Raw genomic sequence first — 25,084 nt, 5'->3', positions numbered from 1 at the left:
CAGGAATATATAAAAAGAGCCTATACATAACTGTAATATTTATTCTGAACAAAATTTCTGATTTCACATTTTGACAGCAACAAATAGCTTAAATATTAAAAAAGAATTTATAATAATTATTAAGTATTGGGTATGAATAAATTAATCATTATATAACTGTGATACACATTTCACCTCATTTGTAATGAAAAAAAAGTTCCAGCTAACTAATTTAGAAAAAGTGCACTGTAATATTTTCAAGCTTGTTTGACATCTGTGCGCTTGTACATAAAATATATGTTCTGATAATAAAACGAAATACAGCTTATTATAATATAATATAATATAATATAATATAATATAATATAATTTTTTGATGCATTTGATACAAACATAGTGACGGTTTTCTCGTGATATTTTGATATATTGCAGAATCTCTGATATTGTGATAATACTGTATCATGAGTTAACCTATTCCCATGCCTACAAAATAGTGCAATCAGCATAGTACATTTTATGATGTATTAAGTTATTAAAAATGTTTTCATGACAACTCTGTAAAATCCAGTGTTTTGAGGGAACAGGAGAAATAACAATCATAATTATTTTGGGGGCTGAACAGTGATCTTTAAATAGTCATTTAATATATCAAACGAATTGTATTGTAAAGACGCCTCAACAGCATTTAACTATTGCTACACTGAATAACGTTTTAGTTTGTGTCTTCAAACATTGTTTAAAAAAAAAAAAAAGGAATTTAAAAAATCTTTAGAAATATATATGAAATGCTGAAACTAATATGGCTGATCGACATTGCAAAAAAAAAATCATAATATCATTCATGTTTTATATCATTCGATATCGATAATTCGGAAAAGTTCAGATGTTTTCAACCAGGGGTGGCTGAAAATTGCACAGGGTTCACATGCATGCGGCTTGCACAACATTTGTGCGTCGCTCCCATACGCGTATCATGCAAGGCGCATGCCTCCATTGGAAATGACAAACTTAAACCCTAAGCTCACTGGCATTGCTTCCAAGGCAGGTGCTCAGCAGCCACATTTTTTTTTTAAACTACAGCGCTTCATACCAAATCTTTTTTTTTTTTTTTTTAAATCGATATTGACAATGATGTTCAGTCAATAAATATCGATACCAATTTTATCACCCAGCCCTAATACCAAATGTAAAAAAATAAATAAAAATACAGTATATCGCAATTTTTGTTACAACACTGCAGTGCAAAGATGCATTATGTTCATACAGATTTCACTTGATAACAAAATCTTATTCTATTAAAATCATCATAAGGCGAAACATGTGAGTAAATCACAACACAGAATATGAGCTTTGTCAGTCAGCCGTCCATGACAGGTCTAAACCAGCTAAGGATGTACCAGATCAAAATCACACTCAGGAAAATACAGTCCTTTTGTTATTAACAACATCCCAGAATTTATATGAAGGTAAAAAAAAAATTTCAAATATGGTACTCCATTCAAGGCAACTATTCAAAAGTACCTGCCATAACTAAAAACTTTACACTAAATCATAAACCCAAGCACAGCAAGCAGTCATATGATTTTGCCCCGGTAAAAAAAAATAATGAAGATCTACCAGAAACTCGTGATAAAACAGAAGTAGACATTATCAGCGCTCCCGCTCACATCTAAACTGGAGTAAAAAGCTATTTGGTCAGAAACTGCAAGAAACAGCTGACAAAAACCACAAAAAAGCACATTACAACTTCTTCACTGATTACACACAATTCCTTTTGTGATTATAAGAGTTCTAGAAAATATAGAATGCAAAGTGAAATTTACAATTTTTTGCATGCAGTTTTTATTAGTTAAATTAAAGTGGTTTCTTAGAATGGTTCAGGCAAGTAAACAACCACAAAAGAATGATCTAGGGCAACTTTATATGATGTGGTAAGTGCACTCTTGCATCTCGTTGAGATAAACAGGTCAAGCACCTGAACAACTCTGACAGCACACGACTGATATAACTGATTAAAGCTGGGAAGAAAACAAACAAGATGGTGTTTGAACATTAGAACAAACGTATATTTGGGAAGTACAACTGAAGTCAAAACGATTGACCCTTCAGTGATTTTTTATTTCCTTTTTCAAATATTTCCCAAATTCTGTTTAACAGAGCAAGGTATTTTTACAGTATTTATTATAATATTTTTCCTTCTGAAGAAAGTCTTATTTGTTTCATTTCAGCTAAAATAAAGCAGGTTTTATTTTTTTTATTATTAATATTTTACATTTTAATTAATTAACTAATTAATTAATATTTTATCAATATTAGCTCCCTTAAGCAATTTTTTTTTTTGACTGTCCACAGAACTTTTCTACTAAACACTTTCTTAATACTCCATGTCTCTTGGAAACATTGTGCATTTCAAATTGTGCTTCATACAGGTGAGTGGGCATGACAAACCACCTGTAGAAACACTCTTTTCTCTTATGCACCTGACATTTTATCTAAACTCTATCTTACAAGGACTAAATAAACGCCCCACAATCATGTTGCACTGCTTGCTTCAACCTTAACTATCTCTTTTGCACAATACTAAACCTTAAATATCTCTTTTGCACAATATTCACCTTTAATACCTCTCTTGCACAATATCCTGCACAACCATGTTGTCTCATGTAAAAGTACTTATTAGCCTGTCTTATGCGTATAGTTAAGCATCTCATAGAAGTGGTCCTTAACCTTTTTATCACCATGGACAGGTCAACGCTTGACAATTTTATTGCAATAATGACAAGCTGACAAAACATTGCTGTCACTCTGATACAAGCTTTATTAATGGAGAAAATTACAAAGCACTGCATTGTTTGGGTGTTCTGGGTTTGTCTAAGATAACTAGTCTACGCAAATGTGTATATTCCATACAAGCTAAAGCTGAACGGTCAGTTCTTGTCACATGACTCGCGGTGCGTTTGCATCTGGAAGGCGCAAGCACATCACGCTGCGCACCTCCATTACAAATAACAAACTTGCGTGAACTATAGAAAAGACACTATATGCGAACGGCCCCTAAAAAGGCCTCCGTCATTTGGGATCTCCAGCAGTTAATCTTTTTGCACAGACATGGTATATTCACCTGTTTTGTTGACAAATGGGTTGTGGATCCATTCCTTGGCAGTTCACGCTTCCTTCACTGGGCCTTTTCCACTTAGCAAAGAAACTTTCCAAAGACGTCTGCACATTTTGCTGCTTGAGAGTTAAATTTAGGCTTTCAAGTGACCGTGATGCAAGTGAATTTTAAAATAAAAGATTTTTCAAAATAAAAGATTTTTCAGACTCAGATAATAAATAAAACGGAAATAATAATTGATTTCTTGTGCGGCCCCGTATTAATTGTTCCGGTGGTTGAGGACCACTTTCTTATAGTATACGTTAGTTATGCATAGGTTTTTAAAATAGCTCTTATGTCCAGTGTTGTGTTTGTATATATAATTAATTTATGCAGCACCATCGTCCTGCAAAACACATTTCGTTCATCTGTATGTCCACACATGTAGCGGAATGACAATAAAGCTCAACTTGACTTCACTTGACTTGAGAACAAACCATCATTAATGATTTGCCTAATTACCCTAACTTGCTTAGCTAATTAACCCAGTTAAGCCTTTAAATGTCACTTTAAGCTATATACAATATCTTGAAAAAATATTTAGTAAATATTATTTATTGTCATCATGGTAAAGATAAAACAAATCAGGTATAAGAAATGAGTTATTAAAACTATTATGTTTAGAAATGTGTTGAAAAAAAAACTTCTTTCCGTTAAACAGAAAATATACAGGGGTCTAATAATTTGGACTTCAACTGTATATCCTCCAGGAATGACACATACCTGTACTAGAGGTGTTAAAAAATTTCCCAGGATCCTCTGGCACTTTGTGAGCACTTCTTTCACTGCTGAGAGAGAATGGGGCTCTACTGGGGGCCACAGCCTCCACGCTGGCGGGCTGGTTGACTCTGCTGTTGGGCTCCAGAGTTAAGCTGGCCTGGGAGCCTCCTGTCGACGACGTCACCTTTGCTTTGGACTGGGCTATATTACGAGACGTGACTGGCTTGGATTCATCATCACTGTCAAATCCGAACGGATCCTCTGAGCCATCGCCTTCTGATACCTTGGATCTCTTGGTCTGATCCATCCCATCCGTCTTCAGACCAGGTCTCTTTGCTCCCACCTTAGCTTTGTAGGTCGTCTCGCCCCATTTGGTGCTGAGCATGGCTCTTTTATTGGACAAGACCTCGTCAAACTTGGAGGTCCCATCTCCTCCTTTTCGGCTGTATGTTTTTCCAAATCTAGACGTCATTGTGGCATCTGTCTCATATTCCCTGTGAACGATAATAAAATGAATAATTCATTGGTTGTTCTGTAATCAAATGATGACTATTAATTCCTCGATTCTCAGCTGTTCATAATGAATAAAACCAACATTACTCTGCATGCTACTTGCATATGTGAACATTAAAAATCTTGAGGCAATTCATACATCATTATTAACTGATGACTTTAATAACTACTCGCACTACTTGGGTCAATTAAAAATGTTTTTTTTTTTTACTGTACTTTACATATTTGAGTATGTCACTAATGTATTAGTTCGCTTCAAAATGAAATTTCTGTTATTATTTACAAACAATCATGTTGTTTCAATCCCGAGACCTTTTAGATGTAATCCAGGAGCTTCTCATCCTCCATATTGACCTTATACTTCATGTTTAAATGGGCACAGCCATTAGAATCTTTTTGGCTTGAGACTTCCGGTCTCATTTATTTCCATTGATTTTGAGACATTAAAAACAGCTTGTTGATGTACACTTCTTGATGTTGTAAACTGATATTGTCTTATTATATTATTCTATTTTTATGCATGGTCATGAACACACTTGTTTGAGCAAACATTTTGACAGTTTTAGCCATTTGTTACTCCTATGTTACTCTAATGGCAATACTTCATATTGACCGTTGTAAATCCATACCCTGACCTGAGGCTTTTTTCAGCTTTTTCTTTGAGCATTGTATGACTGCATCTATGCTGAAATGACATGGAATGTTTCGGGCTTCTTTTGTAAACCGTGTACATGGAAGACTTCAGTAGATGAATGAAGGTCTCAGGGGATTGGGATATGATAATAGTAATAATAATAATAATAATAATAATAATAATAATAATAATAATAATAATGACTTGAGAGTAAATAATTAAAAACAGTTTTAAATTCAGGGTGAACTAATCTAAATGTTTTCATTTCACATGTCCATATTATTTATATTATTGAGCAAGGTAGATTTTATTTAAAAACTATTTGCATATATTAAACTAAATTGCAAACAATAAATTATGTTAGCATGTCTGGATCATGTCTGTCTTAAAATGTTAACATGATTTGCTCTATGCGCAGTGATGGCTCCATATATTAGGATTGTGTTTGTTAATAGACATATCATTTTTTTGACTCATTCACTTTTTTGTGCAGATTAGTATTATCATTAATTATTAGTACTAGTTAACAGAGAAGAAGTCTTATTAATTAATTAGAACTTTATAATTTTAACCCTTAGCTACATATAAAAACAGCTTTTTATTCTAATGAGGTGAAATGTTAAAAATTCCTTAATATTTTATTCCTGTAGCTGTACTTGTGCATTTCATCCATCTATGCTTCCTTAAAACATGCTTGTCAAAATTCTTTCATTATAGGAGTTATATTTTTATTAGATCACTACATGTGTCATTCTACATAATATAGTCACTTTAAACAAGTTTTTAATTTTATTTATTAAATATAATTTTATTTATTTGAATTCAAGTGCTTTAGATTACATTTAAGCATTTTTTAAAAATGCCGTTTTGGTTGAAGCAAGATTCTGACGGTATGATAAGCTTGGATAAAAATATCACAGTTTCACGGTCTCACAGTATTGTGATTACTGCTTTAAAATATTTTCTTATTAAATGTCTGGGTAAAAAAACAACAAATTTTTTCACCTTTGAAAAATTATTATAATTTTTTTTTTTTTCAATTTACAAACAGAATCTTTAGATATATTTTCTGCTGAAGACACTGTTGTCCTAAAAAAAAAAGTAAATAAAAAAAATCTTACACATACCGTATGAACGGTATTGCAGAAATTGTTGGCGGTTTTAAAACCTTGCCTTTTCCAAACCTTGGTATACCTTGAAAACGGTTATTGTCCCATGCCTAGTCACGCAAGTGCCAATTTCACATTTGTCACATCCATAATGGAGAAAAGTCACATCCATAATGAAGCTTTTCCTCATAAATGCAACTTTTTTCTCCACAACTTTGTGGAGTTTAATTGACAGAATTTCTACAAGGTATGTTATATACTGCACACTAGCATACTTTTTGGCCACATCCATAATGCAGGTTTATTTTCCTCACTTAAAATATAAAATATGCTTACAAATTGATACATTTCTGATCTCTTAACTCTGTGGTTAGTAGTTTTGGACAATATAAACAGACGTTTCAATAATGTTAAAATACACTTTCTCTGAATTTATGTTTTAGGATTTTACTCCAAATGTCACATCCATAACACTGGAATTACTCATAATAAAGGTGAAATAGTGAGGAAAAACACAACTGGTCATCAATTGACGTTTTTTTTTTTTTTTATGGTTTTAGTAAGAAATGCAATGGTACGTTAATATGTCAATCATTAAGTTCCATGCTATTACTATCATAATAATATTATGCTGTTATTGACTTACTTGGCTACTCAACACTACCTAAAATGAACAAAACATATACAAAGATTCCAGGTAATAAGGTAACTTTAGCAAATACAGCAAGCAGTTATACAAAATATTGACAAAAAGCTAAATAAGAGACATTAGGGATATTTAGGCTGCATTGAACAGTATTAAAAACTGAAAGGAGAAGCAGTTAGACAGTGGAGATTAGGCATGGGAAGATAACCGGTTTCAAGGTTTAAAAGGTTTGCAAAAAATGTTTTATTATACCTTTCTAAGGTATATGTAAAGGTTTTTATGGGTTTTTGTGTGTGTTGTAAGGAAATCTGTGTTTTTGAAGCTAAAGAAGATACTAGAAGTCAAAGGTTTATTTTAATTATGTAGCCTGACATGTTTACTGTTCCAAAATATTATAAATGTTTCCTAAAATGTAATATATTGTGTTAAATGGGGGGGGGGGGGTTGTATTTTTTTCTAACATTTAAAAAGAAATTAATTTACAGCATTAAACACAATACCGTGAATCCGTGATATTTTTAATCTAAGGTTATCATACCGTCAGAAACGTATACCGGCCCATGCTTAGAGGAGATGTTCGCTACCTTTCCAGAATATTAATGATCTATAAAGTGGGGATTTTATTCGCACATTCGTTCAGTGTTAACTGCCATCGAGATAACGGTCCATATATCGTTTACCACTACTTTGATATTTGGTCAGAAATCACACGCAAGTATGACTTCAAAATATCATTAGCACTTTTTAGTTGACTGTCAACAATGTTGTACTTTAATAGTCATTGGCCGATCGTATGATTTACCTATATAGAGTTTGCAAAGAACACTTTTCTGAAGCTATATTATTAAGAGGAAAGTCTGAATGTGCGAATATAAAACCAACTTTACTCCAATTTAGTTCTAGGTGATTAAATGATAGTTTGCATTGAGGTAAAGTTGGTTTTATATTCACTTTTGTTCAGTAACAACTTGTGACACGCTTCCTATATTTTTTATCACAGCACTTTGAATATTCGGTCTGAAAAAACCTGTAAATGTGACTTGAAAACAACATTAACACTGTTTATTTGACTGTTAACAATGTTGTACTTTGATAGTCATTGGCTGCTAATATGATTTAAGATAGAGTTTGCAAATAATACTATTATGAAATTATATTATTAAGGGGAAAGTCTGAATATAAAACCAATTTTACCTCTATATAGTCTATATCCTTAAGAACACTTTAGTGTGTTCTTTTAAAAATGTCTGAAACTTTTTAGTACAAGGTTTTGTCATTATTAGTTGCCTCTATGATGTGGTTTATGAAATTATCATATTAGTTTTATTAAAAAGAATCTGTTAAACGAATAATCATATATAGGTTTGAATCCACTTCTGCCCTACATACGCAAATAAAACAATGTGTTCAAAAAGTTCTAGCTTTGATATCCACAAAAACGAATGATAGAGGTAAAGTTGGTTTTATATTCGCACATTCGTTCATTTAGAAGTCTCCATATAGTTTATCATGTTACTTTGAATATCCGATTGGAATTAGCATGCAAATATGACTTCACAACAACATTAACACTATCTAATTAACTGTGAACAATGTTGTACTTTGATAATCATTGGCTGCTTATATGATTTCCCCATTTAGAATTTGCAAAGAATGCTTTTCTGAAAGTATGTTATTAAGGAGAATGTCTGAATATCCGAATATAAAACCCACTTTACCTCTATAAACGAATGAAGTCAATCCAAGCCTAAGTAGCCTGACTACAACTTGTTACAAGTACCAAAACTAGCATGGATTGTATAGCTGTATTCATTGGGGTACTAAGTAAATGCAATGACATACTAACATGGCAATCATTTATGAAGATATTACAATCACAAGTTAAGATCGTGGTTAGCTTTCAATCAAGACAGTAAACAATTCAACATTCCAAAACATCAAGAATGACATGCTAAAATTCCATTCAGTAATATTGCAAACACAGCGACTTTCCCTCAATAATCAACAGTAAAATGAGAATGCTAAAAGCTAATAGGATAACACGCTAATGCTATTTATTTACGTGCGCTGTTTTGTTTAGACGTCTATTCTGCAAATTTCTTTCATCCGCCAAGCAAACAGCACATTGACACAAATTATTCATTTGGATTTAAACAAAAGAAGGGATGAAATTCAGCCCGGCTGACAACAACAACACATCCATGCTAACAGCTAGCAGACTAGCAAGAGGATTAGCATGAAGACGCTAGTAGGCTAATAAGGCAATGTTAAACACGCATCACATCCAGCATCAATTCTTATTTAATATCAGGTTGCAGTATGCATATTGAATCCACGGAAAAGGGGAATCCCACAGCAGGACCAAAAGAGGTTAAATACTCGCCTGGTTGGTGAAGTGAGTGAATCCGGGCCTCTGAGCTCCACTAACACTATAAACAAACACTAAATACTGACAAGGGCTGTTTTGCGAACTCCGCCCACACAGTTTAACGTGTATCTGAAATATGATATTAAATATAACGAAAGAGACAAAACTGCAGGCTTTTTATTTAAGTTTTTCTCATTTGTTTCTCCCTCGATTGTTTCGACTCTGAAACACCAACGGCCTCCATTCGTGATCCCCCTCCCTCGCGTTTTCGCATCACGACAATCGCGTCGCGGTACAGGCATAACCATGTTGACCAATCACGGATCGCGCTAAGTGTACGTGAGGCAATTTCAACGCGTTTTATTGGTCAGTCTTTAAAGGAGCGTTGAACTTGAACACGGCGGGCGGGCGTTATTCATAATGAACTATGGGAAATGTAGGCAATTGTCAGTTTAATGCTAAGGAATTTAACCACATTATTTAAAAATTGTTTATTTGCACGTCGTTCAACTAGAATATATTCAAGAAGAATATCTGGTTAATACCAAACTGCCTGGTACCAAAGCAAACTTCTAGTACATGTCAACATTTTGGTTAATAAAAATGAATATAGCAAGATTTCAATTTCTGAAGTATTTGTTTATGTATTTTTGTATATTTCGGTCAGGAATATGGTAAAATATGTCCCTGAGTGCACCTGACATTAGCTGGTCAAGTGACCTCCCGTGTCCCCCGGCAACAAGACCTGTAAACAATCAGACAAGGAACAAGAACACTACGGCTAGTTTTCTTCTATCTTCATTCGTCTGTTCGGCCACGTTTGGATTTATTTAATGGCTTTTAGCGTTTGTTCAAGATGTAGAAAGGAATAACACAATTCTTTTTATATCTACTCTTTAAATTTCTTTATTGTTTTGAAATATAATGTGAAATTTCAGTTAACATCAGCGGCATTTAAAATAGAGAATGCACATCCAGTGGAGTCCTTCATTTGGCAGAAATATGACATTCAGACCGCACACAAGGTGGGTTAATACATATCAAATTTGGTTAATGTAACGTTAGTGTACTAACTGTTTAAATTGTAAATTAACTATAATACTATTGTGCAGTGCGGTTTAATCTTTATAGAATATCTTTAACGTTTTATTGTGTCTCTAACTTACTCTCAAAAAAAAATGGATTACTGCTGCTTGTTCAAACTACCTGTTTAAAATGAGCTGGAAAAAAACACAATTCTTGTAATTTATTTGGCCAATTTGTTTGTTTTATGTTCAATCCACTCAAATTTGTAAACCATTAAGTAAACTTAAGCTTTTTGTGTTGGGACAACATGAAGGAATTGTGTTGGTCCAATTACCTGGTTAGGACATTTGTAGTTCCCAGTATGCTTTGCGTGGGATTAAATAAAGAGAGGAAATGTTGACAATAAAAGTAATCTTAGTTGTTTAAAGTTAATAGCAAGACTTGTTAGAGTTTAGTCTTCATATTAGTTTGAAGATTTAGAAGATTTCTTATAAAGCTTTGAGATAACCACCTTGCAGAAGCACCCATGCTTTATGTGTTGGCAATAGCTAAAATGCAGTTTGTTGATCTGCTCAGTGAGTAATAATAACTTTTTAAAATTAGTTCTGGGATCAGTCTCAATAAACTGTATATGTAACTCATGAAATGTTTAAAATGGCTCTTTTAGTTCATTTACGATAACTTCAAATAATAAAACTAAGAGACTTTGTAATCGTAATAGACATACATGATATTATCAGTCCTTTGAGTTTAATTTAAATAAAAATACAAATGTATTTTTTACTTTTATTTAATAAAAGCATGTTGGACCAACTTAATTGCATTTAATTGTGCAAATAGGTTTTTTAGTTGGTGTTAAACAAATTTATTGGATGGAAATCCTGCTATCAAGTTATTTTTTGATTGAATCATCCATGTGCAAGAGATCCCATCCTAAAATGTAAAAAACAAAAATGTCTATTTTTCTCATAGAAAGACTAATTTACAACATACCAAGAATTTTGTAAATGTTGTTTATGTTAATTTAGATAATTATTTTTCCACTTTGTATTTATATTCTGTATTTCATACACATATTTTAATAAATATTTATAATTTTTTATAAGGCTATTTTTAATGTTTTGTTTGTTTATTTTTTTAAGTCATTTATACTATTTTTAGTTTTAACCTCATCTTTATTTCTTTAATCAAATAGCTTAAAATGACCAAGAGGCGACAGCCATTCCGCCATTCTGGAGTGAAAGCGATCAGTCTTATAGCTTTAGATCTTATAGATGTCGCGATGGCAAGCAGCTGCTTTGTTTTTATTTATTCATTTAAAAAGCGCATCAAAGCTGAAATACAACCTGAAAGACAACAACACAACACGTAAAATCATGGACTGGTGATCATCAGTACTTTTAATAGTTTATTTTACAGACTTAATGTTTAATATATTAACCATACTTGTTTTCTTGAAACTGTCACTTTTAGCTGAAATTTACTTTAAATTACTTTAATTTAATAATTTACCCACTGGCATAATACATATTAATACTGACATGTAAATTAACATGACTTTCAAAATGGGATGTTGATAGCAGATTAACAGTACTTTTTGTTGGATTATAATACTATATCCGATTTTTTCCAGTGTTGTCTGCTAAAAAAGACTAATAAAGTTTTATTTAAAAAGCTACTTTCTCTAAATGTATATATATATCTATATATATATATAGATATATATATATATATGTATATTCGTGATTTTTAATGCTGTCATTAAAAATCATGGAGGCCATACAAACTACCAGATAATGTAGTTTCTGTTGTAGTTTTTGTTGTGTATACTCATTTTTGCTTCACCCTAATTTGAGTAAAACAAAAAAGGATTTAAGTTATTTTATTAACCTTACTTATATGTTATATGTGAAACAGATATTTTAGATATCAGATGTATTAAACTTAGTCTTGTCAACGTTTTGGAAATTGTCTGTTTTCATTGGGATATTGTTTTAAAATGTTACTTTTCAAAGGGGATGTACTCATTTTAACTCATATTTAACTAAATATTTTAATTATTCTGTCTAATGTTAGTTATCCATGCTGTTTACATATTGGAATTTTCATAACAAAATGGCCGCCGCATGACACTAGTGCATCTAGTGGCTGTTTCCCAAATAGCAAAAGAGTGTCGCCTCTTGGTGATTCTTTGCTCTTTGCTTTAATTTTATATATATATATATATATATATATATATATATATATATATATATATATATATATATATATATATATATATATATATATATATTATATAATAATACTAATTATATAACTAATTTATTATTATACTTATTATATTTAAAAAAAAATGTTTATATCCTTCTTTTATACCAATAATGCAATAATAACACTAATAATACTTTAATAATAAAAAGTAAGATATTATTTACTGCAATCATGGTAAAGATAATAAAAATCAGTTTTTAGAAATTAATTATTAAAACTATTCTATTTAGAACTGTGTAGAAAACAATATAGACCCTAAAGAATACACATTTCATGAATTAAAAATGTAATTCCTCTGAATGAGAGCGTGAGGAGACGCGCCAGATGCAGAATGTGATCGCGCTTATTGAGGGAGGCGGAACCAGCCAGTTGTAATCCTGACTTTTTGAGGACCGTATCTGGAATTAAACTGACTAATATACACAATGTGTAATAGAAAAGGTCCAGACGAGTATTTTCATGATGATATATCAATGTATAAAGCTGCAGCGAAAGATAAAGCGAACACGGTAAATGCAGATGGGTTGGGGGTGAATGTGCCCAATGTCTAAATGTACAGATCCATTATATTATTTTCAGATAAATTGAAATCAACAGAAGGAAAATCTATACTTTTCCATATTATCTAGATTTGAGGACTCTCTATTTGTAATAAACATTCTGAAAATGTCCCATTATGAAGAATAAATCCGTAAAAGTGTTCATTTTGTGTATTGTTAAAAAACATTTAATGCAATTAAAGCTCAAATGACCTGACAGTTGCCAATTGCTACCAAGTGGCCATTGGCAGGACACCTGACCCACCAGCCAGTTGATAACTGCCACCAACCAGTCACTGGTAGGACACCTGACCCACCAGCCAGCCAGTTGTTAATAGCCACCATCCAGTCACTGGTAGGACACCTGACCTACCAGCCAGTTGACAGCGGCCACTGGTAGGACACCTGACCTATCAGCCAGTTGCCAGCGGCCACTGGTAGGACACCTGACCCACCAGCCAGTTGTTAATGGCCACCAACCAGTCACTGGTAGGACACCTGACCCACCAGCCAGGCACTGGTTGGTCACATGACCCACCTGCTAGTTGTCAAATGCCGGGTTAGATGCGGCTGCCACTGGCAGGTCAGGCTACCCGACAGTTGGACACTGGCAGCTGCCACCAGCCAGTGACAGGTCACGTGACCCGCCACTGGCAGCTCCAGCCAGCCAGTTGAATATTGAACCCCTACTGAAACAATGTTCTCTCTATTAAACAGAAATTGTGGAAAATTTAAAAGGGTTCAAATTTAACAAGAGGGTTAATAATTCTGACATTAACTGTATTGTTTATTGCATTATATAACTCTATTGCTATTATTTATTATTGTTATGTATTAAACACCAGTATATAGCCCTTAATTGATTACTCAAGTTGTATATGTTTTGCATTTCACTGTAATAACATCTCAGTTGGGGCGACGCAGTGGCGCAGTAGGTAGTGCTGTCACCTCACAGCAAGAACGTCGCTGGTTCGAGCCTCGGCTGGGTCAGTTGGCATTGCTGTGTGGAGTTTGCATGTTCTCCCTGCGTTCGTGTGGGTTTCTTCCGGGTACTCCGGTTCCCCCCACAGTCCAATGACATGCAGTACAGGTGAATTGAGTAAGCTAAATGGTCCATAGTGTATGAGTGTGTATGGATGTTTCCCAGAGATGGGTTGCAGCCGGAAGGGCATCTGCTGCATAAAACATATGCTGGATAAGTTCATTCCGCTGTGGCGACCCCGGATTAATAAAGGGACTAAGCCGAAAAGAAAACGAATAAATGAATGAATGAACATCTCAGTTGATGAATTATAATTAATCTTCATTAGGCTATTCATTTAGTATACTTTTGTTTTTCAGGTCAGTGATGATAACATCCCAACAAAACACCACACAAAACGTAAGTCTGAAAATTTCATAACTCTGTACCAAGTCTTGAGGTCCCCTTTTAAGTATTCTGCACATGGTTATGTTGTTCTCTGACTCTAACAGGTGTCAGCTCGCTCACTATGTCAGCGCACACAAGCTGGGCACACCAACCGCTGGCAGCTGCCAGGTGCTTTAGGCAGTGACCTGTTGGGGCAAGCACAGATTCAGAGGGCAGAGGAGTTTGCCAATAAATCACCAGAAAGGAGAATTAAATCAGGTGAGATGTGCAATCAGTTTAATAATGCAGACAGTACAGTAGTATTAAAACTCATGTAAGTTTTCCATTACACGTATGCAATAAATGATCACTGTTCAACCACAGATGGCAATATACAAATACATACTGTATAACACACTGTAAAAAGTAATGTTAAATAATACAAATGACCACAATTTAGGATGAATTTAAATACCATTGGATGTTAATCATCACAATGGTGAGAACATCAAAACAATGATGTTCTTATAATATATAGGAAATAAAGGTATATAAATAATGTATAAGAAAAATAATATCTTATTTATTAACTCCTATACAAGGGCATACAATACATCGCTGTCGCCTCACAGCAAGAAGTTCACTGATTTGAGTCCTGGCTGGGTCAGTTGGCATTTCTGTGTGGAGTTAGTATGTTCTCCCAGTGTTTTTTCCAGGTGCTCTGGTTTCCACTAAGGTTAAAATGTATGAATGTTACTGAAACCGATGTTATTTTAGTATGAGAGTAACTACACTGTAAAACCCAAAAAGTTAAGGTAACTCAAATCGTCTGAGGAAACCGATTGCAACAAACCATTTAAGTTCAAAAACTAATCCTAATGAGTACTGTGAACTTAGTCCATTTGAGTAAATGAAGCAATTTGAGCAGTAAAACCCGATAAATGAAGAGAACTCAAACCAACTGAGTACTCTAAAACCCAATAAGTTAAGGCAACTCAAACCGTTTGAGGAAGCCAATTGCAACAAATCATTTGAGTTAAAAAAAAAACTATATGAGTACTGTGAGCTTAATCTATTTCAGTTGAATGAAGTATTTAATTAACTTATTACCTACAACATTGAGTTCAAAACTCTTTTCAAATGAGTAGAATTAACTTTCAGTAAATTTTGAGTTAACTACACTCATTTCATTTGATAAAGTGGACTGTTGGGATATATATAGTCAGAAGTCAGAATTATATAGTTGAAGTCAGAATTATTAGCCTCCCCAACCACGACCCCCCCTTAAGCTATATATTTTTTCAATAGTCTTCAGAACAAACCATCGTTATACAATAACTTGCCTAATTACCCTAACCTGCCTAGTTCCACTACGCACGTGAGCTGGCAAAAGTCCTGCATAAAGTGATCATGCAGACATTTTAGTATTGCATCTCAATACAATACTTTTGCATAATTCTATTTCTATTTTAAAATTAAGTAAATTAAATGAACTTTTAAGTGATTACAAAGGTATTGTGTGAAAATTAAAGAACTTTAGTTTTTTTTTATTTTACATGAGAGAATTTGTTTCTGTAACATTTTTGTGAAGTGTTGTGAAATGTATCACAAAAACTAGATATTTTGATTTATGTTAAAGTATTTTTTATGCTATATTGTAAATTGAAAATGTGTATTTACACAAAAAGAAACTTTTTTGTAAACTGAAACATTGATTAATAAATGTATTTCATTCTTCATATTTACTGAAAATAAATTGACACATTTTGGATATAGCAAAATGCCTTTTAAAAGTTCTACAAAGTGTCTTGTCACTGTGGTGGTACCTTCATTGAACTTTGATGAAGGTAGAATATTGAATCTTCAGGTTTTAAAAACCAAAGGTACATTTTGGTTTCCCATGGTACAAATAATGTCCTTGAAGGTACAAACTGGTACAAATTTGTTTCTTTGTCTTAAGGTACAATTCTATTCCATAAAAAGGTGCTGCCCCAGTGACAAGGGCTTGTACCGTCTTTGGTACAACATTGTACTATTTTTTCTGAGGGTGTACTGTTTGCAGTTCAGTCAGTTCCTCAGTCTGAGACTTGAGAATCATCTGACATTCTTCTAATCCAATTGATCTAGTAAGCGTGAAACATGACTCATGCTTCTGAACGGGTGAGTAGATTTGGCAAATCTTTGTTACATCAAGGAGTAACCAACACAGATTAAAGCGCCGGGTACCCATAATACTGCAGTGCATCTACAGCATTGACTTTTGCCAGAATCCTGGGATGACCAGAGGGATACGAGTGGTGCTCGATGCCAACCCGCCGACCTGGTGTCACAAACCTGGCATCGTTTTACAGAAAGGCACCTGTAGGGTTTTGGCACAAGAGGTGTTTAAGAGGCGTTGGCAGTTAGGCACATGAACGCCATTTACACAACAACAAATAAAAAAATATTAATAATAAGAAGAGGGTATGACTTTTGATTCCTGTGCCAGGTTTTTGTCAGTTGCTTTAAATCGGAACACTGCAGCAGAATAGACTTGTGCATGATGAGAGGCATCTGCTTGAACTGAATGTGTCTTGACTGTAGTAGCGGAGGTATAATTTCACTTTAGTAATATTATGGCAGTATGGGCTGACTGTTTTCACATTAGAGACACAGGCTATAGGGAAGTTCAAATATACACTCAAAAAATTATGTTTGTTGTTTGTTCAACCTACTTATTTAAAATAGGCTGAAACAACACAATTTTTGTTTTTTCTTTTGGGACTACCACACTGCCTTTTTGTTGACAGGAAAAAAAGATGCTTAAGATTTTTATGTCACTAGGCAACGACTGAATCAACTACGCAATGTGCGCGAGTGTTGCTGTTGATATTAATATAATTTAAATTTAATATTATTGTGATATTCCAGATTTGTGAGTCAAAAAGCAACGGATAATTCAAAACAGCAACCGCAAGTCTCTCCTCAATCTTCAAAAGTCTCGGTAGTTGTCTTGACAACACAAACATTGCAGGCATCTCAACGGAAAACCCGCCTCTGCTTTCATTTGATTGGAGAATGAAAAAGGCGCGAGTGACGTAACACGCTTTTTCTTCTAAGAGTTGACTTTTTTTAACTGCAAGTGTACGGCGTGCAAGAGCAAAAACGCGAGGCGCAGCAGGTGGTTAAAATGCGAGGCGCGCAGGTCGCATAAGCAGCGTGCAAGATGCTCACGGGCATTAGTGAACCATTCAAAAAAGTCACCCCTCAACACGAAAACCATGTTCGGTGTGATCGGCCTCTAATGTTGTAATTTAGCAGAGAAAGCTAAAATGTCCTCCAAATGCTGCTATTTCCACAGAACCTGCTGTGTTTCTGTATTTGAGTTTCCAAAAGACATGACACAAAGAGAGAAGTGCTTACAATTTAATTTTAATTGAATGTTTCAGAAAATTATTAAAAATATATATATCTAGCATTTGACTAAGGAAAACTTCCAGAATCTCTCCCAGTTCAGTAAATGTTGTTAAAATTGATCTATTACATGGACAGTTTCTAGCATTAACGGTATGTTGTAGCAAGGACGTAAATAAGGATGTAGACAATGGGAAATGCTGTTTGGCACTGCTAACCATTTAGCTACAAATTCATATTTATCAGTCAAAGCACTGTAAACACCCACAATCTTCAGCAGCACTGCAGTGTCTCTCTAAGTAGCTGCTGCGTTCCCTGCGTTCTACATCTCAAATAATGAACTCACAAAAGATATGTGAATGTTTCATATTACTTACACATGCTTATAACTCGAATATATGTGAAAGACACTTGTCAGGTTTTATTATAAAGAGCAGGTGTGAGGTTCAGCTGTGAACCTATGTGTCATTTTCTGTCTGATTTAGACTCAAACTGATACGGCTAACAGCTACTATGACTGACAGTGTTTACACAGCACAAAAACACATGCTTGTAGGGGCGTGATGCTTTTCGTGACGTGGAGCCGATCCACGAATCATGTTAGCTGACCAATCAGAGCCTCTTGACGTTGGGCTTTCGGAAGAACTGGGAAATATGACAATCGTTTTCATGTTAGCTGAGTACCTGTATATAATCAAAGGAAGATATATGAAATATATATAAATAACGTGATTTTCTACAAATGAAGCACACATTGCTTTGCATCTTATAAACACAACCAAGCCTTAAAAATACACTCTGGACCACCCCTTTAATGGTTTTGCTAGTATTAGTTTTTATTTTATTTTGTGAATGTGCACACATTTCTATTTAGTTTTTTATATTTAGTTTCAGTTTTACTCAACTCAACTTATTTATAAAGCACTTAGAATCAAAGTGCTGTATAGAACTGAAAACAATATTAAAGAAAACAAGAAAAAACAAAACAAAGACAACTTATCTGCTTGTTGAGTGTGACATCACATGAAGTGGCTTCCGGGTCCAAGCGCTACATATAACTGTATGGGAAGACTCATAAAATGGTAATAATAAACGTTTACAAAGCGATGTAATACTTTCGAAAATCGACTTGGACCCAGAAGCAGTATTACTTACGTCACCGATGTCATGACTTAACAAGCAGATAGGACACATTTAAAAGCAAAGCAGATAGGACACATTTAAAAGCAATACAAAAAACATTTTGCTGCAAAAAAATTGCATTACTTACTTAGAGTTTTTGGTCTTTTTTCTGGTCCAAACAGATATAGATTCTAAATCAGACACATTTTTTAGACAAGCAAAACATTTTTGTTTTTCAAAACAAGCCAAACATATTTTCAGAAATAATTTGCGAAAATTAAGTCAGTTTTTCTTAATTTCAAAGCGGAAAAAAACAAGTTTAATTAGCTTAACCCACTGGCAGATTATTTTGCTTGTTTTATAGAAAAACTCACTTAATTTTGAATAATTATTTCTGAAAACAAGACAATATTTTTGCGGTTTAGAAAATGCTTTTTGTTTTAAGAATATTTAGATATTTGGACTAGAAACAAGACAAAAACTCAAAACAAAAAAGTGCAGTGTTTTTAGTGCACTCTGGAATAAAGTCAGTGTTTGAGAAGGTTTAACAAACAAATATAGAATATTTTGTTCATATTGTGTTTGTGTATATAGACAGGCTCTTGACTGATGAGTTTGTATTATATATAATGTATTGTTTGGCTGTAAATGTGCCATCCACAGGTATTTCTCTAAACAGTTGCAGGTCCACCACTGAAAAAAGTGCTTATTCATTCTGAAAAACGGTTATTATTTTTCTAATTATTATATTATTTTAGGTAGTTTTTCAGTGACTCTTGCTAGTTTCATTTAGTTTTAGTTTTTCATTAATTGTGATTTTTTTTTTCAGTTAAAAAAATATTTTTGACCAGTCTTAGTTTTCATTTACTAAAATAACCCTCCCATAAACCTTGTGTCAAAAACCCAGTGTTTTATAAGCATTTTTTTTTTTTTGTTAAAAAAGGGTATACTTCAGCAAAAAAAATTACAATTTCTGTCATCATTCACTGAAAAAAATGCTGGTTTCCACACAATTTCTTCATGTTGCTAGTATGATTAGTATGTTTGTTAATATGAATTGGGATGTTGTCAGTATGTCAATTTTTTACAATGGAAGTCTATGGGACAGTTGCTAGGGTGCCTTAAGTGGTTGCTAGGGTGTGGGTAGTAAGTTAAAAGGTCATCAGTGATTGGCAGATTGGTACTCTCAGTTAAATGAGACCAATCTTTAGTCTGTATGAAAATCTGGGGCAAAGTTAAGAGGTCACAAAGTTGTGTCCAATGTTAAGTCAATGGGACTTTACCGAATTTTCCAGGTAAGTTTTTGGAAAGCCGTAAGTCAGATCAGTTGGAAAAGATATAGAAACTTAATTCAGTATAGTTTAGAGGCTTGGAGTTAGTTTGGTGGTTGTAGTATAAACGCTCTAGGTGGAGATGCGTTCTTAAAATAGTCTAAGAAGAAGAAGAAGAAGACTGAAGAAAAATATTAAATTTATGTAGTATAACAGTGTGTTGGCTATCTCAAACCACCATAATTAAAGTAAGTGATTTAACAGGCAGACAAAAAAACTGCACATGAAAATCGCTGCTTGTTGGAGCGATGAAACCAAACATAATAAAAAGCGTTAAAGCATTATTTATCTGAAGTAGAATGTTCCTAATTTGCATTCATTTTTCATCATTTTCCTTGGTTTGCATTAATGCGCACAGCCATCTGTCACAGACATATGTTTGCTCAAAGCTCAGATCTCTGGATCACTTCATCCTATTCTTGAACACACACGCGCTCAGATTTTCTCTCACTGTGTGTTTATGTTGCAGCTGACCCCATGGCACTTCACTGGCACGAGGATGCCACTAGCTGCCCGCAGTCCCCTTTGCCACGTCTTGTTCACCCGCTCTCGGCCAGCCGACGCACCAGACTCTGGTATGTTGCCAAGGGGCGAGTGGACTTCCATGACAACTGTTTAGCGGGAGAGAGAGACAGGCAGGCGATGAGAGAGCTGGGGGGGACAGTTTATCTCACTCCAGGGATAGATCTGTGGGATATCTGCCAGGGCCACATGCTATCATTATGGAGCAGGTTGGATAGCACATTAGAGAATGACAACTTTCAATTTGGTGGGCCTTAGAACACAAAGACTATCAGGAGGGGCCGCAGAACACTTGGCCCTGAAGCACTATAGGATTAAAGAGGATTATAGTGATAAAATGTGTGTGTGTGTGTGTGTGTGTGTGTGTGTGCGTGTGTGTGTGCGTGTGTGTGTGTGTGTGTGTGTGTGTGTGTGTGTGTGTGTGTGTGTGTTTGTGTGTGTGTGTGTGTGTGTGTGTGTGCTCATCTATGATGTCTTTCTTTACCTTTATATACAGCAAAGATGTCACATGGTCTTCAAAGCTTCAGAATCCAGAGGAACGATTTTATGTCTTGTCTCGCAAAGTGACCCGTAATTCTAATCCAGGTATGAAATATTTACACTCTAATCGGTGGTTTTGCTAATGCAGGATATACTGATTGAATTTAATGACAAGTGTTTTCACATGAGCTTGCGATTCTGCCCAGATAGCATGCGAATGTGGGCCACTTTAGGCAGTTATGTGGCACTGGTGGTATTCCTTCGGCCCAGACAAAATGAATGTGAGCCTGGAGTTCAAATTCATATATGGGCCATTTAAGGCAAAGATTTGGCACTTATGGCAAAAGGTAATCTGAATGTGAGCCTAATGTGGCCCATGTGGAAAATGATAAATTTGGCCCAAATGATGGAGGAAAAATGTGGGCCACAGTGTGGGCATAGTCATTTAAGGGTAATCTGGCTCTAAACCTAAAGTGGCTCACACGTGTAGGTGCAAATGTGGCCCAGTTATCTTAAGACATATGTGTGCCACTTTTGGCAAATATTTGGCACAGTAAGCTCTGACTATTGTGGCTGTGAGCCTAATGTGGCCCAGAGAAAATGTGGAAAATGTGGCCCAGTTATCTTAAAACATAGGTGGGCCACATGTGGCAAATATTCAGCACAGTAAGCTCTGGCTAATGCAGGCTTAAAACATAGGTGGGCCACTTTTGGCGAATATTTGGCACAGTAAGCTATGGCTAATGTGGATTTAAGCCTATAGTGGCCTAGAGAAGATATGGCAAATGTCCCAGTTATGCTACAACAAATGTGAGCCACTTTTAGCAAATATTTGGTATAGTTAGCTCTGGCTAATGTGGCTGTGAGCCTAAAATGGCTCAGAGAAGATATGGCATATGTGGCCCAGTTATCTTAAAACATAGGTGGGCCACATGTGGCAAATATTCGGCACAGTAAGCTCTGGCTAATGCAGGCTTGAAACATAGGTGGGCCACTTTTGGCGAATATTTGGCACAGTAAGCTATGGCTAATGTGGATTTGAGCCTATAGTGGCCCAGAGAAGATATGGCAAATGTGGCCCAGTTATGCTACAACAAATGTGAGCCACTTTTAGCAAATATTTGGTATAGTTAGCTCTGGCTAATGTGGCTGTGAGCCTAAAATGGCCCAGAGAAGATATGGCATATGTGGCCCAGTTATCTTAAAACATATGTGGGCCACATAGACTAAAGTCACCATCATGGAGAAAAGTGTTTGCATTAGTTGGGCTCATAGCCCTGAACCTCTTAATATAAATTTTCTTTTGGACTGCTGTAACTTTTAAGAACTTCATTACAGCAAACAAGCCAAGAAAAAGAAAAAAAAAAACAATAAAATTAAGTGAGGCACAACCTGTGATGAAATAATATAATTTATTGATGTTAACCAATGTTTAATCCATTATTAGAAGTCACGTAATAACATCCTTGCACATGCCACAGAATTATGAAGGTTTGTAAGCTAAAAAAATTCTATGCTTCAACTTATGCCCACAGAGACATCAATAATCAGCGTATGAACCTCAACAATGGTGACAATTAACAAAATGAACAAAACTCACAAACAGAAGCCTAAAAGTGATAAAATCAACAACATCAACATAAACAGCAGAATCAAAAACAAATAATGAAAACTGTCGCATCAATAGAGTGGAGGAACTATGACGTCAATTTGTATGCAAAAACCCGGAAGCGAGTTAGCATTTTAGCGGTTCCGGTTCCCTCGTCCCAAAGTCAATGGGTTTTTTCAATGGGATTTCAGTTAAAAGGTTTAAATAAGGTTCGTGGCAAACACAACTGCAATATACTTTCACGTTTTATTCTCTGACATAAAACACATCAGTTACATCACACTCTTAAGTGTGTCGGAGACATTATACGTCATCGAGCTGAACTCGTCTGGAGCGCAGCTCGCTTTTGTTTCGGGCATTTGGATTTCTCTGTTATTTAAGTATTTTCATAAATAGTATATTTAGTAAATAGTTAGTATTTTTCTAATTGGGAATTCATATTGTGTGTAGATAATGCCTTCACTTGTAAAGACTGTCAAGACAGATTAATTTGTTGATAATTTATTTTAATTAAAGATATGGGGATACAGCTTACCAGTGCAGTGTGTCTCTTTCCTGCTCTCAGTAATACAAATGTTATTTTTTGTCGTTTTTTTTCTTCATCTGAACACATTTAAGTCTGTCATAAATGCAGTATTTACACTCCTCCTTAAAATGTATAGCATATGTGACTGTATGGGCAATTTTACACTGTATTTCGTGACATAAAATAATATTGAATGTTGCTCTGTGTCCATGATGGAACTTGCAGGCATTTGATAGACTTGCTCCTCACGCCTCATTTCTGTCGTCTGTCAAGGTAAGCGGGCTGTGTGCACGCGAGCGATACACTTATTTAAATGTGTCTTATGATAATACTTTGTAGGTACATTTATACATACAGTTTTAAAACGTTTACAACAACCGTAAAGCAAAACAGATGTATTTCACACGTATAAACAATCCAAAAGGCACGTAGGTCTATGTGTATTTGCATATTTATTTGTTTATAATACATAGCGTGGATTATAATATAATAAACAGTGAGATTAACTCTATCATGGACATTATTTCTAAAAAATAAGATAAAAAAGTTGTCCGTTGGTTGATGCTGACGTCACAGGCGAGCGCTCCGAAAGCACTGTAGTTCGTTTGTAACCTAATATTAACTTTTCAGTTCTTGCGTTTGCATTTAAGATCCAAAAGTGCTAAAAGTTGTATTTTCGTGTGAGGATTATCCAGCTGGACCAAACGTGTAAGTGTTATGAACAGAGTTTGAACACAGAGCTTATTATTTGCAATGTTCGAAAAGTCTATGGGAAAATCCTATGGGGATTTTTTTGAGGGAACCAGTTTTATGCTAGCAGCCGATTAGCCTACAAGGTGACGTTATAGTTCCCCCACTCTATAAGCTATAGAATATATTCATACTGCAATGCATACTGGGATTTTTGTACTTTGCCACACCCAGCAAGTGTAAGGTGTAGGCTGGATCTGGGCCAGAATAAAAGCAAACTGTGGCTCAGAATAGGGTCAGTTCTGGTTCATTTGGTTGAATTGTGGCTGATATGTGGTATTGCTTTGGCTTATTTGGGGCCCATATCTGGAAAACAGGAGCGGACCGCCCAAGTGCCATCATTCCATGTGGTATGTGAGCCAGATGTAAGTGTCTGGTGTGGGACGGATCTGGGCCAGAATAAAAGCAAACTGTGGCCCAGAATAGGGTCAGTTCTGGTTCATTTGGTTGAATTCTGGCTGCCATGTGATAATGGCTATGGCTTAATTGTGGCCCACATCTGGCAAACAGGAGTGGACCGCTTAATTGCCATCATTCCATGCGGTATGTGGGCCGGATTTAAGTGTCTGGTGTGGGCTGGATTTGAGCCACGTGAATTTTGCTAGCTGGGTGAACTCCAGCCTTCTTTATGATATGAGCGGAGGTCAGTGTTGTAAAAAGTTTACATGGACTAAAACTATCATGTTTTCCTTTTGAAAAGTTTCATATACAGATGATAATAGCTGTGTTTCCATCCTAACGTGGAGCAAAACCCAAATGTCAATTAGGTGGGTTTCTATCAAGTTGTTAGAGCGGCTGTCTGTAGTATTGGTAACCAAGTAATCAACAATAAACAAGGCAAGTGTAATGGAGTAATGTGGGTATAATGTTTGCTATGTCAGAGTTTGTTTGGCAAATATATTTCCGTAACCCTTTTTCAAAAAATCCAGAACCACTTCAAGCGAGCATAAAAAACTTTTTGCTAATTAATTGAAGTTTCATATACAGATGCAGTGTTTCCTCTAGGATTTTTTCCAGCTGTGGCGGCAGGCCTTTTTTTACACC

The 25,084-nt window shown here is 34.9% G+C and overlaps 2 protein-coding genes across 2 annotated transcripts in view; one reads left to right on the top strand and one right to left on the bottom strand.

The window, feature by feature from the left end:
- The window catches only part of waplb (WAPL cohesin release factor b), a 111,067-nt gene extending 101,694 nt beyond the window's left edge, over nt 1–9,373 (bottom strand). Inside the window, exons 1-2 of the mRNA XM_056468946.1 lie at nt 9,139–9,373; nt 3,857–4,347 (exon numbers count right to left, since the gene is read on the bottom strand). Coding sequence (XP_056324921.1) covers nt 3,857–4,325 — 469 coding nt within the window. The 5' untranslated portion in view covers nt 4,326–4,347; nt 9,139–9,373. The remainder of the gene's footprint in view (nt 1–3,856; nt 4,348–9,138) is intronic.
- A 608-nt stretch (nt 9,374–9,981) lies between these two features.
- Nucleotides 9,982–25,084, top strand: part of btbd16 (BTB (POZ) domain containing 16) — a 67,721-nt gene continuing 52,618 nt past the window's right edge. The window contains exons 1-5 of the mRNA XM_056470189.1: nt 9,982–10,148; nt 14,301–14,340; nt 14,433–14,586; nt 20,623–20,728; nt 21,172–21,260. Coding sequence (XP_056326164.1) covers nt 10,090–10,148; nt 14,301–14,340; nt 14,433–14,586; nt 20,623–20,728; nt 21,172–21,260 — 448 coding nt within the window. The 5' untranslated portion in view covers nt 9,982–10,089. The remainder of the gene's footprint in view (nt 10,149–14,300; nt 14,341–14,432; nt 14,587–20,622; nt 20,729–21,171; nt 21,261–25,084) is intronic.

Source organism: Danio aesculapii, chromosome 12, assembly GCF_903798145.1.
Source record: "Danio aesculapii chromosome 12, fDanAes4.1, whole genome shotgun sequence".
Classification (NCBI taxonomy): domain Eukaryota; kingdom Metazoa; phylum Chordata; class Actinopteri; order Cypriniformes; family Danionidae; genus Danio; species Danio aesculapii.
Note: the sequence above shows the minus strand (reverse complement) of the source record. Positions and strands in the feature narration are given on the sequence as shown.